The 13,492-nt window shown below is 40.6% G+C and overlaps 1 protein-coding gene across 4 annotated transcripts; it reads left to right on the top strand.

The window, feature by feature from the left end:
* The first annotated feature begins 244 nt into the window (after positions 1–244).
* On the top strand, positions 245–10,622 carry C2H7orf57 (chromosome 2 C7orf57 homolog). 4 transcript variants are annotated; one of them, XM_074573579.1, is made up of 7 exons: positions 1,385–1,890; positions 2,510–2,707; positions 3,485–3,593; positions 3,702–3,864; positions 7,471–7,571; positions 8,282–8,418; positions 9,377–10,622. In XM_074573579.1, the coding sequence occupies exons 2-7, from the start codon at positions 2,524–2,526 to the stop codon at positions 9,397–9,399; spliced, it is 717 nt and encodes a 238-aa protein (XP_074429680.1). In that variant the 5' UTR covers positions 1,385–1,890; positions 2,510–2,523; the 3' UTR covers positions 9,400–10,622. The 4 variants fall into 4 exon arrangements, with proteins under 4 accessions (XP_074429679.1, XP_074429680.1, XP_074429677.1 ...); XM_074573578.1 differs by lacking the exon at positions 1,385–1,890 and adding an exon at positions 245–324 and having other exon boundaries at positions 8,282–10,622; XM_074573576.1 differs by having other exon boundaries at positions 1,433–1,890; positions 8,282–10,622.
* Positions 10,623–13,492: the final 2,870 nt, after the last annotated feature.

Raw genomic sequence — 13,492 nt, forward strand, 5'->3', positions numbered from 1 at the left:
GAATCACCAGCCCATTTAACTGACTCGGTGAGAGTCCTTTATCTAAAGACATTTACTGTAACTTCTTATACTCCTTCTGCTCTCTTTACTATGGGACAGAGAAGTCCTAAGAAATCACCTCCCAGGAAATGGGCTCTGTGGGAGGTGCTTGTTCTGCACCTGGGCAACGGGTGCTGGTCCTTCCAGTTCAGCTAAAATAGGGGTCTTCAAGAAGGGAACCTGCAGGCTGGCCATTCTGTTTCAGTGGCTTTCTAGACAAGGCAACAAGACATCACACTAACACCACTGGGTCTTCTGACTGTGGAAGCATATGCTTCAAAGCAGGTGAGAACTTGCCAATGGATTTGCTGAAGCCTCTGGTAGCTGTTCCTTGCTTTACTCTTCTTATGGCCAAATGAGGTAGAGCAGGATAAGAACATCTTGACCACGATAGGTCAAAAGACTCACAGGGCACCTGGAAGTTAAGCTGTTGAACAAGTTCGTCGCTGCAGCACTACTCTGTCAGCAGTCGTATGCTAGAGAGGAAAAGGCAATTCATTTCTTTTTCTCATTTCAGGATGAGCTCTCTGGGTTTGTGAATTATGTCAGGCTGCAAGTGCTGGGACAACATGGTCCCTGAGAAATGACTGCTGCCCGTATCGACTTAGGGTCAACAATGATGAGTTAGGAGAAGCACAGAGTGAAACCCTGGCCCTGGAAGAAGAGCTACATAAGCTCCAGGAAGAGCTTTGTCACCTGTGATGGAGTGCAAAGGATGCCACCAGCTGACAAAGAACAATGATTAGGCAGATTTGGGCCTGCACAGGTTTCAGCAAAGCACTGGCTTGCTTGCGATGACTTGAGTTCTTTGAGTTTTGATCGGTATTAGAGTCCTCCTGCCCCAGACTTCAGTGTGCCAACCACTTCAAAAATTCAATCTGTGGGTACGAAGCAAGCAGCTTCACAGCAATGGAACTTCTCAGGGTGGTATCACGAAAGGACCTGTAACAAAACCACCCTTGGAAGTGCAGCACGAACCTGCCCAATAGTAGTTGAACTGCCTAGGAAGCCAGGAAACTGAAGGAATAAGTAGAACAGGCTGCATGCACTTCTGGAATACCCCTATTTTGCACCCTGAGGGCCATTTTTGTGACAGCCTGCAATGCGGTCACGCAGTGCTTCACACTGTGTGAGCTCCTCAGGGGCGACCCAAGCACAGCTAGGACCCCGAGAGGTCTCAGGTCCTCTCCCAGCACAGGGTGGGAAGAGGTAGAGCCATCCCAGCACAGCCAGCGGACGGAAAGGAAAGGGCGAGGGACTCAGCTGCTTGCCCACGGGGCCAGAAGAACATGGCGGCGGCTCGCCTGAGGAGGGAGCGGGGGCGGGCCTCGGGCGCTGTTGCCAGGGGGACGGGCGGCGCGGACGGCAGCGGGAGAGCGGTCCGTTATCCGCCGCGGACAGCTGGCGGGGGGCCCTCTTCAGGCGGGGGCGGCTCGGTGCGCTTCCCCGCCTCCCCCCGAGCCAGGCACCGGCTGCGAGGAACGGGAGTAGCCCGGACCTGTCCCGGCGGTGCTGCCCTCAGCCTCCCGCGGAGGGGAGGGGGCATCAAGCGGGCTGTCCCGCTCTGCCTCCCGGCGTGAGCCTCGCTCCGCCCTGAGGCCTGCCCCCGTCTGCCGTCAGAAGGGGGCTCGGCGGGCAAGCGAGGGAGCTGCGGGCAACGGCATCCCCTTCGCTGGCTCCTGTAGCCGGTTTCTCTGCCCCGGCTGGTCGCGGTCGTTTTGTGTCCTGGAGCTGCGGTTCAGCATAGCAAGCACTCGTGTCTCACACCGAGAGCTCCCCAGTGGGATGCCTGCCGTAAGGTAGTTTACTGACACCCGCGAAACGGCGTGTGCCGCGCTCGGACCCGCTTCAGTAAGTGTCCTGGGCACCTTTCATAGAGTGATTCCTTAGGCTGGCTTTCTTGTCTGCCGCCTCATCTTCCCGTTAATGAGGATTTATGTGTATTTTCTGTTTGCGCACTAGAAACTGGGAAAGGAATCTCTCGGGAGGTACGGTGATTTGTTGAGGTGGGGCTTTTTGTTTGTTTGTTTATTTTTTAATTTGGGGTGCTTTGGGGGTTGGGTCTGGTTGTCTACAAATGAAGACCTGCAGACGGACAGGTACTGCCTTTGCTTTTGTTAACGGGTGAGGAGGAAAAGAAAGCAAAGGCTTAAAAGTGTTTTCAGCTGTCTTCTGTGCCTCTGGCTGCTCTTGGTGTCCTTGGAAGTAGTTTTCTGCATGAAGACGCATGATCCCCTGTATGGGAACACTTCCCGTGAAAACTTGAATGCTGTTTCAAAAACAAGGTATTTCCTTGTTGCATCTGATCCTCTAGAAGTTGCATGTATTATATCCCCCAGAAAAAGCGAGCCTGGTCTTCTTCCAAGCGGAAATGCAGTATGTTGCTCAAGTTTCAGGTGGGCTTGATGCCTGAAAATGGGATGCTAGCAGTTAGATTTTACCATAAATATTTTCTTTTCTGTTCTCACAGGACAGTAATACCACATGCCACTGAAACGACCAGAGAAGTCAGTAACCTCGAAGACCATGCTTCCTCCAACATCCCAGATTCGGGGTCTTGGTGACCTTGCAAAAGCTCCCCATGAAGCCGTGTCTGGGTGCCGCAGGAAGTGGATCAAGGAGACTGATTCAGCTTACGTCAGGCTGGCAAAGCAAGGAGGCCGACCTGGTGAGCATCTCCCTTGCTTGTTTGTTTTTCCTTTGTTTTCTTTGGCTTTGCTTGAGTGTGGTAGTAGAATGCTCTTGGAGACACTACAGAAGAATCCTCTAGAGTTTTGAAATTAACCTATAGAAAAAATGAGTGATAGCAAATGTGACATAAGAGGTCACCTTATCGAGACATCCTTGCAATCTGTTGTGTATAGGTACCTTTTAGCAAAATGCGTAGTTTTGTTTGCACTGTGTATCGATTAAGTAGATGATGATGGTTTAGCTGCATTTGTGTGGTGTCTTTATAATTTAAGCTTGGGCCATTTAAGTGGCAGTCTGGTGAAAATGATGTCACAAAAAAGCATAATCAGAAAGTTTGCTAGAGGTTTACAAAGTGGTTTTTGTGATGGCATTCAGTTTGTTACAGTGCTGTACATAACTCTGTTCTTGTACTAAAGTGATCTACAGTTTTCCATTTCCTTTCTGGAAGAAGGAGGCTTGAGGGACTTCAGCAGGTTCCTTGCACACACGCTTAGAGCAGGGTGACAAATCCAGAAATATGAATTAACAGATGGGTAGAAACATTTCAAAGCATTTAGAGCAAGATAAACAACGTACAAGTGGAATGCAATGCTGCAAGGTTCTGACTGTCCATTTTATCAAAGGGGAGAAATGATCCTTACTGAATAGAGCAAGCATTTCTTCCTGATAAAACAGCAGCCTGAAAACAAAGCTAATGCTTTTGCAGCCAGATAAGAAGTCAGAAAAGTAGTGGCTTTTGTCTTTTTCTCTCAAGACCTACTGAAGCACGACGCTTCTGTGCCAATGAAGACTTCTTCAGCAGCATATGCTGCACCTGACTGGTATACTCACTGTTCCAAATCCCCAGCAACCGATGAGCCACGGTAAGTCTGCTGAGACCCTGCGTAACTTCTTGGGTTCTCTCTTCACCTTGCACTAAAGTGCAAGATATGTATCCCTTGTACGAACAAGCATTAAATCTTTGCCTGCAGGAGCTACGTTTCTTCTCTACCAGACTATATGATTCACAGAGAGTTTAAGGCTGGTGACCATCATGGTAACAATTATGAGACAAGAAGAGGGCCTTTTGATTTTGATATGAAAAGCGTTTGGCAGCGGGATGCTGAGGACAAAGAAAACACAGAGAAAAAGAAGGTAAGATGGAGAGAGACTCTGTGACGATGCTTTGTAGAGCTTGTGAAGACACTTCCAGCTGGGCCTGTGGGTTCTTATAGAAGGGAAGCTGTAGTCCACCCCAGTTTCTGTATTTCAGAAGCAATTTTTATATTGCAGTTAGAGAATGAGAAGAAAGCTGTGTTTCTCTTAGGTGCTGCAGGTATAGCATGTGAACTAGAAATGCAGTTTCCAGTCACATTGTATGGTGTGTATATTTAAGAGTGAATGAAAGCTGATAGTTAAGTTTCTGTCGTCTTATGCTTTATTTCCCCTGCAATTCAGTGTTGGTGAACAAAGTTCTTGTTTAGGCATCTTAGGAAAGGAGGAAAGAAGAAGGAGGAAGGAACAGAAGACTGGTCCAAAAAAGGTGTTTGTTTTAGTTTGAAATGCAAGAGAGTCCCCAAAGATACTGCACTAGCTGTCTTTGAATGGAAGATGTATCCAAGACAAAATACGTATAGCACAAGCTATGCCCAGAACAAACCTTTCTGTGATGATCTAGGTGTTTTGTCCTGGAAATGTCCCTCTCTCATCCTCCCTGTCCCTGCCTGTTTCAGATGCTGAAGTCTTATCTTTTTTTAAATATCCTCCATAATCTTGTTTGCCTCATTTACCATGGGTCTGTGGAGAATCCATGGAAAGGCTTTTATGTACTTGAACACAAGTACCTCCTTTCTTGAACAGAGGGGCATATGTTGGACACTTCAAGAAAAAAGTTCTTAGTCTTTGCTGAGATGAGTAATTAATGCAAATTCTGCATGATGGCTTGTGTAAATGGGAAGACCTTATTTCTGAATAGGCCTGTGAATGTTTACTTAATCTGTGGAAACATGCAAAAAAGCAATGTATGCTTAAACTATAATTTGCTTGATGCTTGTAGGTGAAGCTTTTTTCAATCAGAAATTTAAGGCACTGAGAATAGAAACTTAGCCTGACACAGAGCCTCTTAGAGGATCCAACTAGGAGGGAGAGGAAGTGCTTTCACTCGCTCCCTTATGTAAGAACTATTTATCTTCAGTGCTCTAAGAGTCAAATTTAACTTTGATAACAGTAAGTGTAATTCAAGTCCATGTGGTAACTGGTAAAGTGAGACTGAGGTCCATTTCTGTTTGGGTGGAGTTTGATCAAGACCCAGTTTCATTCAGTCGTGTCAGTGAAAGTTCCCACGTGTTTTATTTATCACCAAATACAAAGTGAATATATGTTCTATATTCATCTCAGATTCCAAGTCTGCTGAGGCCCTGATACATAATTTATACTGCTCTTCTGGAAGCTGAAGTCGAGTTTTGTCTAAAGTCCTGAACCTACCAAACCTTTTTCTTTAAGATTAGGTGCCTAAGAAGGCACATTCTGTATCTCTTAGCTTTAGCTCTACCTCCGCACCACCATCTCTGAAATGGCTGTCCTTCACAATACTTTTCTTGTTCCCTGAAAAGTGTCTCGTGTATCTTGAAACATCACATGGTGCTTCTTTCACAGCTATTTCTTGTATCTCCTTTTATAGGAAGTTTCTGTCCCGTGCTTTAAGAGTACCTTCCTGAAGAGTCTTCAAGTAAGACAATGGAACTAGCCCTACCAAACAGTCTTGATTTTAGTTTTCTCACTGTATATCTTGTGTGTTGAAATGTAAGAGTTGTATTCCAAAACACCACAGGCACGTTTCTAAGGAGTATTCAATTTATTTGTTTGACTATGTGATGGTACTCCTTCAAGAATTGAGACTGAACGTATTGAAAATATTTTTCAGTCCAGCCTGACTAAGCAGTTGTTCATGAGAGAGATGTGTGATGCAATCATGGCAATAAATCCCAAAGGACTCCCTCAGGGACAAGTGCAAAAACACTTTAACCTCTAAGGGTACCGGTTGTACTCAGTTTGGAAAACACTGTTCCCAAGTGGGCCCTTGCTCTGGAGCTTTAGGCCTTTGTGCCACTTTGTTCTGAAGTATTAGAATCTTGACTGTTCCTTGTGTTATGGTTGTCACTGCATAGAGGAGGACTGGATATCAGGGGGACCATTACGTGTTTCTCCATGCCTTGGGATGGATCCTGTAGTTGCTCCCTAAAGCTTTAACCACAGGGATAGTTCTCATTCTGGGAATTTTGCAAAGCGGCAGAGACGTGTTAGTGCATGAAGGATTTAGCCTTTGTGCTCATGGCAAAGTGATGGACTACTGACCCAGGTGGAAGCACCCTTTGGTCTGTGCATCATGTGGACCAGCTGGGTTGGGTTGAAAATGCTATGACCTTAAGAAAGAGGCAGACCTGTGTCTGGATGGAAGATCAGCTGGGGGTGGTATCAGGGTTAGTATCAGCATTAGGTAATCTTCCTGTGGCACCATTAAGACTACTACTTCATGTCTGAAGTCATCTCTTTTAGGCACTTGCCTGAAATGTATATGTATATATGCATACATGCATATGTACGTATGTGCTGTAGCAAAAGGATTACTCATCTGAGGTCATGATTTCTCCAAATCATCAGAGAGAGATTTGGAATGTAATCTAGAATTTCTCCCTTGATCGCAGGGGATCCAGGATTTCATCTAAGGGCTTTTATGTTTCCATGCTGGCTGCAGGTATCCATTGTTCTTTATATACCAGGCACAATACATGTGGTTTTTTGCATCTGTGGATGTATAATAAATTTAGATAGTAATTTTTAGGGTATGTTGTTGCCATTCCTTCATAAAGGGAGAGAACGCTTTAAACCAAGAACATGTGAAAAATGTCTTGCATAGCTTGCTTTATCTGGGAAACTGGACAGCTATGAAATAGAGGCTTGTCAAAGTGAAATGCCTCCTCAGCTATAACCATGGGGGTGTAGTGGCACAAGGGTCTGCTTTTAATGCTGAATTTGCCCAGCAAATTAACAAACAGCACCTGATAGGATTGCAGGTGCCCTCCAAACCCAAATTCTGATCTGTTCCCTTGCCCCTTTTGTCACTTTTTTTTGTTTGCTGATTGGAACGGTAGGGAATGTTTTGGTACCTGCAAGTTTTCTAGCCTGTCTCATCTAATAGCAAGAGAAGAAAGACAACATTAAAACAACATGCGAGACTTGCTAGCAGCCTTCAGGTCTTTCCTTGTTGCCTTGTCTTTCCCCATTTTTCCTTGACTTCCGTTTTGACATTTGCGCCTTTTGTCTATCTATAGACAAAATCTCTCTAGGCTTTTCCTCTCCCCCTGCCCTTTAATTAACTCTTTAATTACTAGACTTTAGTCTAGTATCTTTATTTTTAAATTTACAGAGCAATACACTTCACTTATAGTTACCGTGTCCTGATGTTTTGTTTTGTTTTTTTTTTTCAATAACCTGCAAGTAGTATCTCTTATCCTATGGGGTGTTCTCCTGTGTTGCAAGTTTAAAAGGGAAAATGGTCAAATAATATGTAGGTTCTTATTGAAAGGATATATTAGTATAACACACAAACTGTGTTAATAAGGTCTGAAATTTTGTGCTATCTTCACGACTTCTTTCCCCCTTTTTTCTTCATGCAGTGAAGGAAGCTGTAAATAGTCTTTAAAGACTATTGGTTATTTTTATCATAACTCCTTTTATTAAGTTAAGATTTCTCTAACACAGGTAAAGCTCCCAGCTATAAACCCTAAATATCCAAGCAGAATGCCGAATGTTTCTACAAACAAGGAATTTAGTGGGAAAAATAAACTTTCATTCCCACCTATGTAAGTAGTATGCTTATGAAATTCATTAAACTTTGAAGCCTGCAACTATTTGTGCATGCAAGTAATATCACTCCTTGTGAAACTGCAGACATCAATGGATATGTGTATGGACTTGTGGATCCTTACTGCTACTCAACTTGCTATCATGTGTGATACTAAAATAGTTTTACAGACAACTAAAATAATAGCACTTTAACTCCTATAGGAAAGCTATTTATTACACAATCACCAGTAATCCCAGTATGTTTTAGAAATATGTTAATGCTGAAAAAAAAGTGATTAAACTGTCTAATGAATTTAGGAGCAAATCTGTGGCAAAATTTCAGCTTCATACAGCACAGAATGAGTATTGTCAGCCTTTTTTACTTACACATTCTTCGTGTGATTTCCCTAAGACCAAAGCTGTGTAAGTATTATACATGTTAAATTCCAATAAAATGGATGGCTCTTCTCATGTAAAATTATATGTTACTGAATCAGGCATAGTTGCATGCTTTGTTGCTTTTTTTGTTTGGTTGGTTTTTGTGGGTTTTCTTGGTGTTTTGTTTTTTTTTTTTTGGTTGATTACATGTAGAATATATGTTTAGTTACTTAGAAAAAAATCATGTTATAAGGCTATTGTCCTTTCTGTGCAAAATAAATTTTTCCCACCTAATCCCCATTTTTGATAACTTATGTTATTGTTTTGCTTAATATGTTTGGACTTACAGGCCTGCTCAGAGAAAAAATGAAGCAGTAAACTTTAGCAAACTAATTAGCAATGGTTATGGGACTGACTGGTTACAACAGTGTACTGGATGGGAAAAAAAGACTCAAGAAACATCAGAAAATAGTGAGCAGTCCAAAGGTAAAATTATTGAAAGCTGTTTCTTTTAAAGTGAGTTGGGATCTCAAGGTAACAGCAGAAGGCAGCTGAATAACTTGTGTGGTTCTCTTTGAATGTGGTGAGACTTACTGAATTACCACACTTAGCTTACAATACCCAGTGACCAGCTATAGAAAGGAGTGCTCCTGTTTGTAGTCATCGAAGGCCGGGTCTTTCAAGGATTTTTTTCATCTTTACAACTGCAGAAGTATGCTCTGTTCCAACCTAAGGGCTTCTGCGTGACATCTTGTTGTAAAATGCTGCAGACACACAGCCGTCCTCCTACCTAAATTTAAGCAGACCATAAAATATTTGTTGCCTGTTTGTTTTAGCCCCTGATATTTTTCTCAAAACTTGTGACAAATGTCATTGATATTCATGTTTAAGAAATAGATCACAGCTCAAAAAAAAAAGTCTCAAAATAAATATATGTGCATTGTTGAAGACAGTGGAGTTGCAACAGTTTTATTAAAGAGAAAAAAAGTTATCCAATGTTTAGTGTGATTTCAAACCTCACTTTGTTATGCACAATGGTAATAGCTAAGAAATGCATTACTTGAAAACACTTGGATATAAAGGTTAAAGGGTGGACAATTCCCCTTACTTCTGTCAAAGACCTTTTGCTTAGGCTTTTTACAGTGACTTGGTAACCATGGTGAGTATATCAGTTTTGTATAGCAACCTTTTAAAATGCTTTTGAACATACATATTGCAAACTCCAGATTTTTTTTTTTTTTTAATTTGTATCAGTGAATGCTTGTGTATACACTAGGGATTGCCATGACTCCCTTGACTTTGATATATCAATGTGTGGAAGTCTTAGAGGCCAGTTAATTTAGTTTCTGTGACACTTTAGCACTTCCTGAATTCATCTTTGTGTCTTCCATTAAAATATATACAGTAATTTTTTTTATTTATTTTATTCTTTTTGTGTGTGCAGAACCTCTTCCTCCAGGTGAGTAATGGAAGAAAACAGGCAAACAGAAAACTAGTTGTTGCGTGTTATTGTTCAGAAGACCGCTATAAAAGTAAGGCATGAAGCCAGATCTCAGTCTGGACCTGAAAGAGGGTGCATAACCTGAGAAGCAACTCTTCAAAGTCAACTTAAGTGTCCAAACTCCATACACATTTCTTTGAACTGAATGTTTAGAGGATTTGGTTTAGCAGTGCTTTTCTTCAGAACTTTGATATGAAAATTGATTGGAAATAGGCAAACCTGTTGCTAATCTGAACCCTCAAAATTTTCAGTGACAGTTTTGCTGTTGGTGTTGTTAGACCCAGCATTTGAGTCTTTCTTTGGTGTTCATTCTAACCAACAATTCAACTAAGCTGCCTTTACAAAAAAAAAAAAAAAAGGCTAAACCATATGAAAACATCTAAATGTACAGTTATTGGTTACTCGGCAAAATTTTCCAAATATAAAAAAGCTTACATCAAGCTGTATCTCAGAGGGGGGCGTAAAAAAAATCACTACCTTATATCTCTCTTTCACTTAGTTTTTATTGTGGATTATGTTCAGATACATTGAAACCATTAATTTTGCTGTGAAAGCAGAGCTTTTGATTAAATCGACTTTTCTAGGCTAGAGAACCAGGGGATGCCGGAGCTGGAGCTCATAGGATTAAAGCCTGACCAGTAAAAAACCTGCCACCTGTCATTATAGAGTAGCACTAAGGAATCAGCTTGCGTGAAGAAATTGTGTATGTGTAACAGGCAAATTGTTGATACCATTAGGATTTTAATTATAAAATTTTACACCTCATGCAGTAATGACCAGTAGCTGCATGACGTTCTCCAGCAAATAAGTACCATTTTATGAATCTTTCAGAATTATTCGGTCATGAATAATTGAACATGCCTTATCCGGGAACTCGGCTATCTTTATTTGATAGAGTCTTTGGATAAGTTTATAATTTTTAGTGTCTGTAAGAAAAGTGTAATAGAAGGCTGAGTTTATTGTGTCTGTCAATGGTAAACTGAAACAGTAAAATAAGTTCTGTGTATGACAGCCTTTGTAGCATATTTTAAAGGTATAACTGTCAGCAATAGTACTACTTTGCAGTCCCACTTCCATCTTCTGACTCCTGTTATCATGGGAAAAACTTCTTTTGCAAATACTATTTGCAGTTACGTGCTTTACTGGCCAAAGCATAAAAGAAAGGGGAAAGATGAGATGATGATGAAACTCTCTGGAGTTAAGTTGCTTAATGGTAAGGCAGCCAAGCCTTTTTTTTAATGCTCATCAGTTAAGCAAGACGATGTTTTGTTCTTAAATATATATTGAATCCATTTCACACTATTTTTTTTATTTTTTTTTTACTGAAAAAGTTGGGGACAGTAATGTTACGACCAAAAAAAACACCCCAAACCAGCATGAGTATTTAAAAGTATTTACAAATTTATGATCACATGTTCACATAGACTTGAAGGGGCTCGCTGTGCCAAAGCCCTCAAAATCTGTTCCATACAATAAGAGTTCCTGTGTGGCTGTAATGCTGCTGGTCTGCAGACAAGAATTCTTGCCATTCTTTTCTATGTGATGGTCTCCTTTTCTCATTAAGATCTGTACAAAGTTTCCTTTGAGTCGTTTCATGTCTAAGCCCTCTTCACTTTTGAACACTTTTTCCTCAGTATTGGAGTTCTTGTCCAAAGCTGTCATGTTTTTGTGCAACTGTTAGAGGCAGAGACAGAAAGACAACTGAGATCCTAACTTGGTCACTCCGCACTGTTATTTTGATTTTCTGTAGTTATGTTCTTAGTAGTGTTTATAGTGCTGGTTTTCAGACATTTCAAAAACATACACCGTATCTCATTGTAAAAATTGTCTCTCTTTACCTTGGTCACCAACAGGTAATATCCACATGACATTCCTCAAATTCTTTAAAGTTTGCTAATGTACCATTAATGTATACTCAGCTTTCCTTAGTCAAGCCAAGGAGATGTTTGATCTGCACTGTCGGTCAACTGAGTCTTCATGGATCACAGTTTGAATACCGTGAGTTAGAATATTAACAGCTTGAAATGCCGCTTCAGACTTAGATTTCTCTTTATAAGAGCGGGTGGAGAACCCGGGAGTTTGTGTTTGTGCAGTCACAATAATGGAGAGCTGCAACAGAAGCATAACTTACCAGCTCTCCGAGGGACATCAAATCAAAGTAGTGGAACAAATCTCAACGTTCCAACTGAATTCAAGGATGGAAACGTGTTGCTGGAGTTTACCTTACCCCAGTAATTATGTTGTTTTCTTTACTTCTGAGTCAATGGAGTCATGCAGCTGGCAGTCATCAGCAGTTCCATGTAAAAGCAGTGGAAGCTTCTGGGTCTGGAAGGGTTTTCAGTGTTTGTTTTTTCAGAGAGATGCCAAAGTCAAAAGCTGGCTGCTTATTTACAAAATCTAGTCTTATAGTTTTAAATGCTGAAATGTTTATTTAGTTGTGCTATGTTCCATCTCTGACCTGAATGCCTTGAAGTAATAAGTGAGATCACTTTTTTTTGTGTGTGTAATACTGATTGCTTTGCAAGCCCAAAGATAAAACGAAAGTGCAGTTACACTTCATGAATTACATCCAAGTGTATTGAATATGTGAATATTTCTAAAGGAGAATTCTAGATGCAGATTTTAAAAATATTTTAAAAATAACTTGGCAGTTTAGGTACCGAAGAATAATTTTCCTTTTGTATGCAACCATTCAACTGCAGCAAAGTCTGATGGCTGTTTTTATTTTGACTAAATATATACTTCATTCTTACTGCTTATATCTCTTTAGACTAAAATATAAACATGTTTTCAAAGATCAAGGCTATATGTATATTAGCTTCCTTCATGTTGCAATGTAAACAAAAATTGAATTGGCTGATGCTTTTCTTAAGCATATAAAATTTCATTGTTTTCAGCATACCTAATTCTTAACTACTCATATCTGTGCTGAATGTGCAGGCTTAGTTGTAAAAGATGTAGGATGAAGCCCAATTTTTTTTCCATAAACACATAGCCTAATATTCTGGTTTTGCAGTTCTCTGCAGATTATTTTTTTCAGAATGTAGTTATATGTCCTATAGCCTGGAAAAAAGCGAGAAATGGAAACGTAGAAGTTCAGTCATAGCATGTTTTGTCATCCTGTTAATAGTTTTAATGATACTAAACAACCGGGATGGCTGCAGAATCAAAATGCAGTAGGTAGGTGTCTGAACAGCTGCACTGAATTATTTGACCAATTGACTATAAAAATGGTATATGGGAACAGGAAGGAGTATAAAAGGATTTTGATTATAAAAGGACAGACAGCCTTAATCTCCATCAATGCAAGTTTTCATCCATGCAATATAAAAATCTGAAAAGTGAGGCCAGTTGCAGGTTTTGCAATTTATTTTTGTAATAATCCCAATGTGTAGTTGTGTATTTTTCACCCTTCTAAAATAACATTTACGACCGTATTTTGTATTTTTACTTGAGGTCTCTTTTCCCACTAAAATAAAATAAAAAATGAAATGAAACCCCAAAGATTACAAAACCAGGAAGTTTAAAACCAATTTAATTTTAAAAGAGCTTTCTAGAGATAACTGAGAGCAAAGATTACTACCAATTACGAGACTCACAGAGATGCATCTTTTATTGTACGTTTCAGACAAGGTAACTATAGTAACCTGATTATTTACAAAAGAAGTAATTTACATTGATTGTTCTCTTAATACATAGCTGAATAACAAACCTCCTGAAAGCCAAAGCAGATTTTTCAGTGGACCCCGAGATGAAGGGGCAGGTAATATTCTTGTTTAAAGGAAAAATTTCTTCCACAGAACTAAAATGCAGTTCTGAGGTGCTCATTGTGGATTGCCCACTACCATAGCTTTCAGGTTTGACAAATATTCAGGAAACAGGAAAATGAAGATGCATTAGGAGGCTGTGCTTCTATTTTTCCTATTAGAGATTTAAATGAGTTGAACAGGTGACATTTTTCTTAGTCTGTTGAGCAGTTTCTCTTGTCTGTCGTTCATGGCTAGAAACGCGTCTGTGTGCATGGGATTTCTCTTATCTTCCCATACAAAGTCCTTTGGT

Source organism: Larus michahellis, chromosome 2 (genome assembly GCF_964199755.1).
Source record: "Larus michahellis chromosome 2, bLarMic1.1, whole genome shotgun sequence".
Lineage (NCBI taxonomy): Eukaryota > Metazoa > Chordata > Aves > Charadriiformes > Laridae > Larus > Larus michahellis.

Excerpts from the sequence above, each read along its gene's own strand:
- C2H7orf57 (XM_074573578.1), top strand. The coding sequence starts at position 2,524 with ATGCCACTGAAACGACCAGAGAAGTCAGTAACCTCGAAGACCATGCTT. Across the intron at positions 2,708-3,484 it reads AAAGCAAGGAGGCCGACCTG|ACCTACTGAAGCACGACGCT; the intron begins GTGAGCATCTCC and ends TTTTCTCTCAAG. Across the intron at positions 7,572-8,281 it reads AAACTTTCATTCCCACCTAT|GCCTGCTCAGAGAAAAAATG; the intron begins GTAAGTAGTATG and ends TTGGACTTACAG.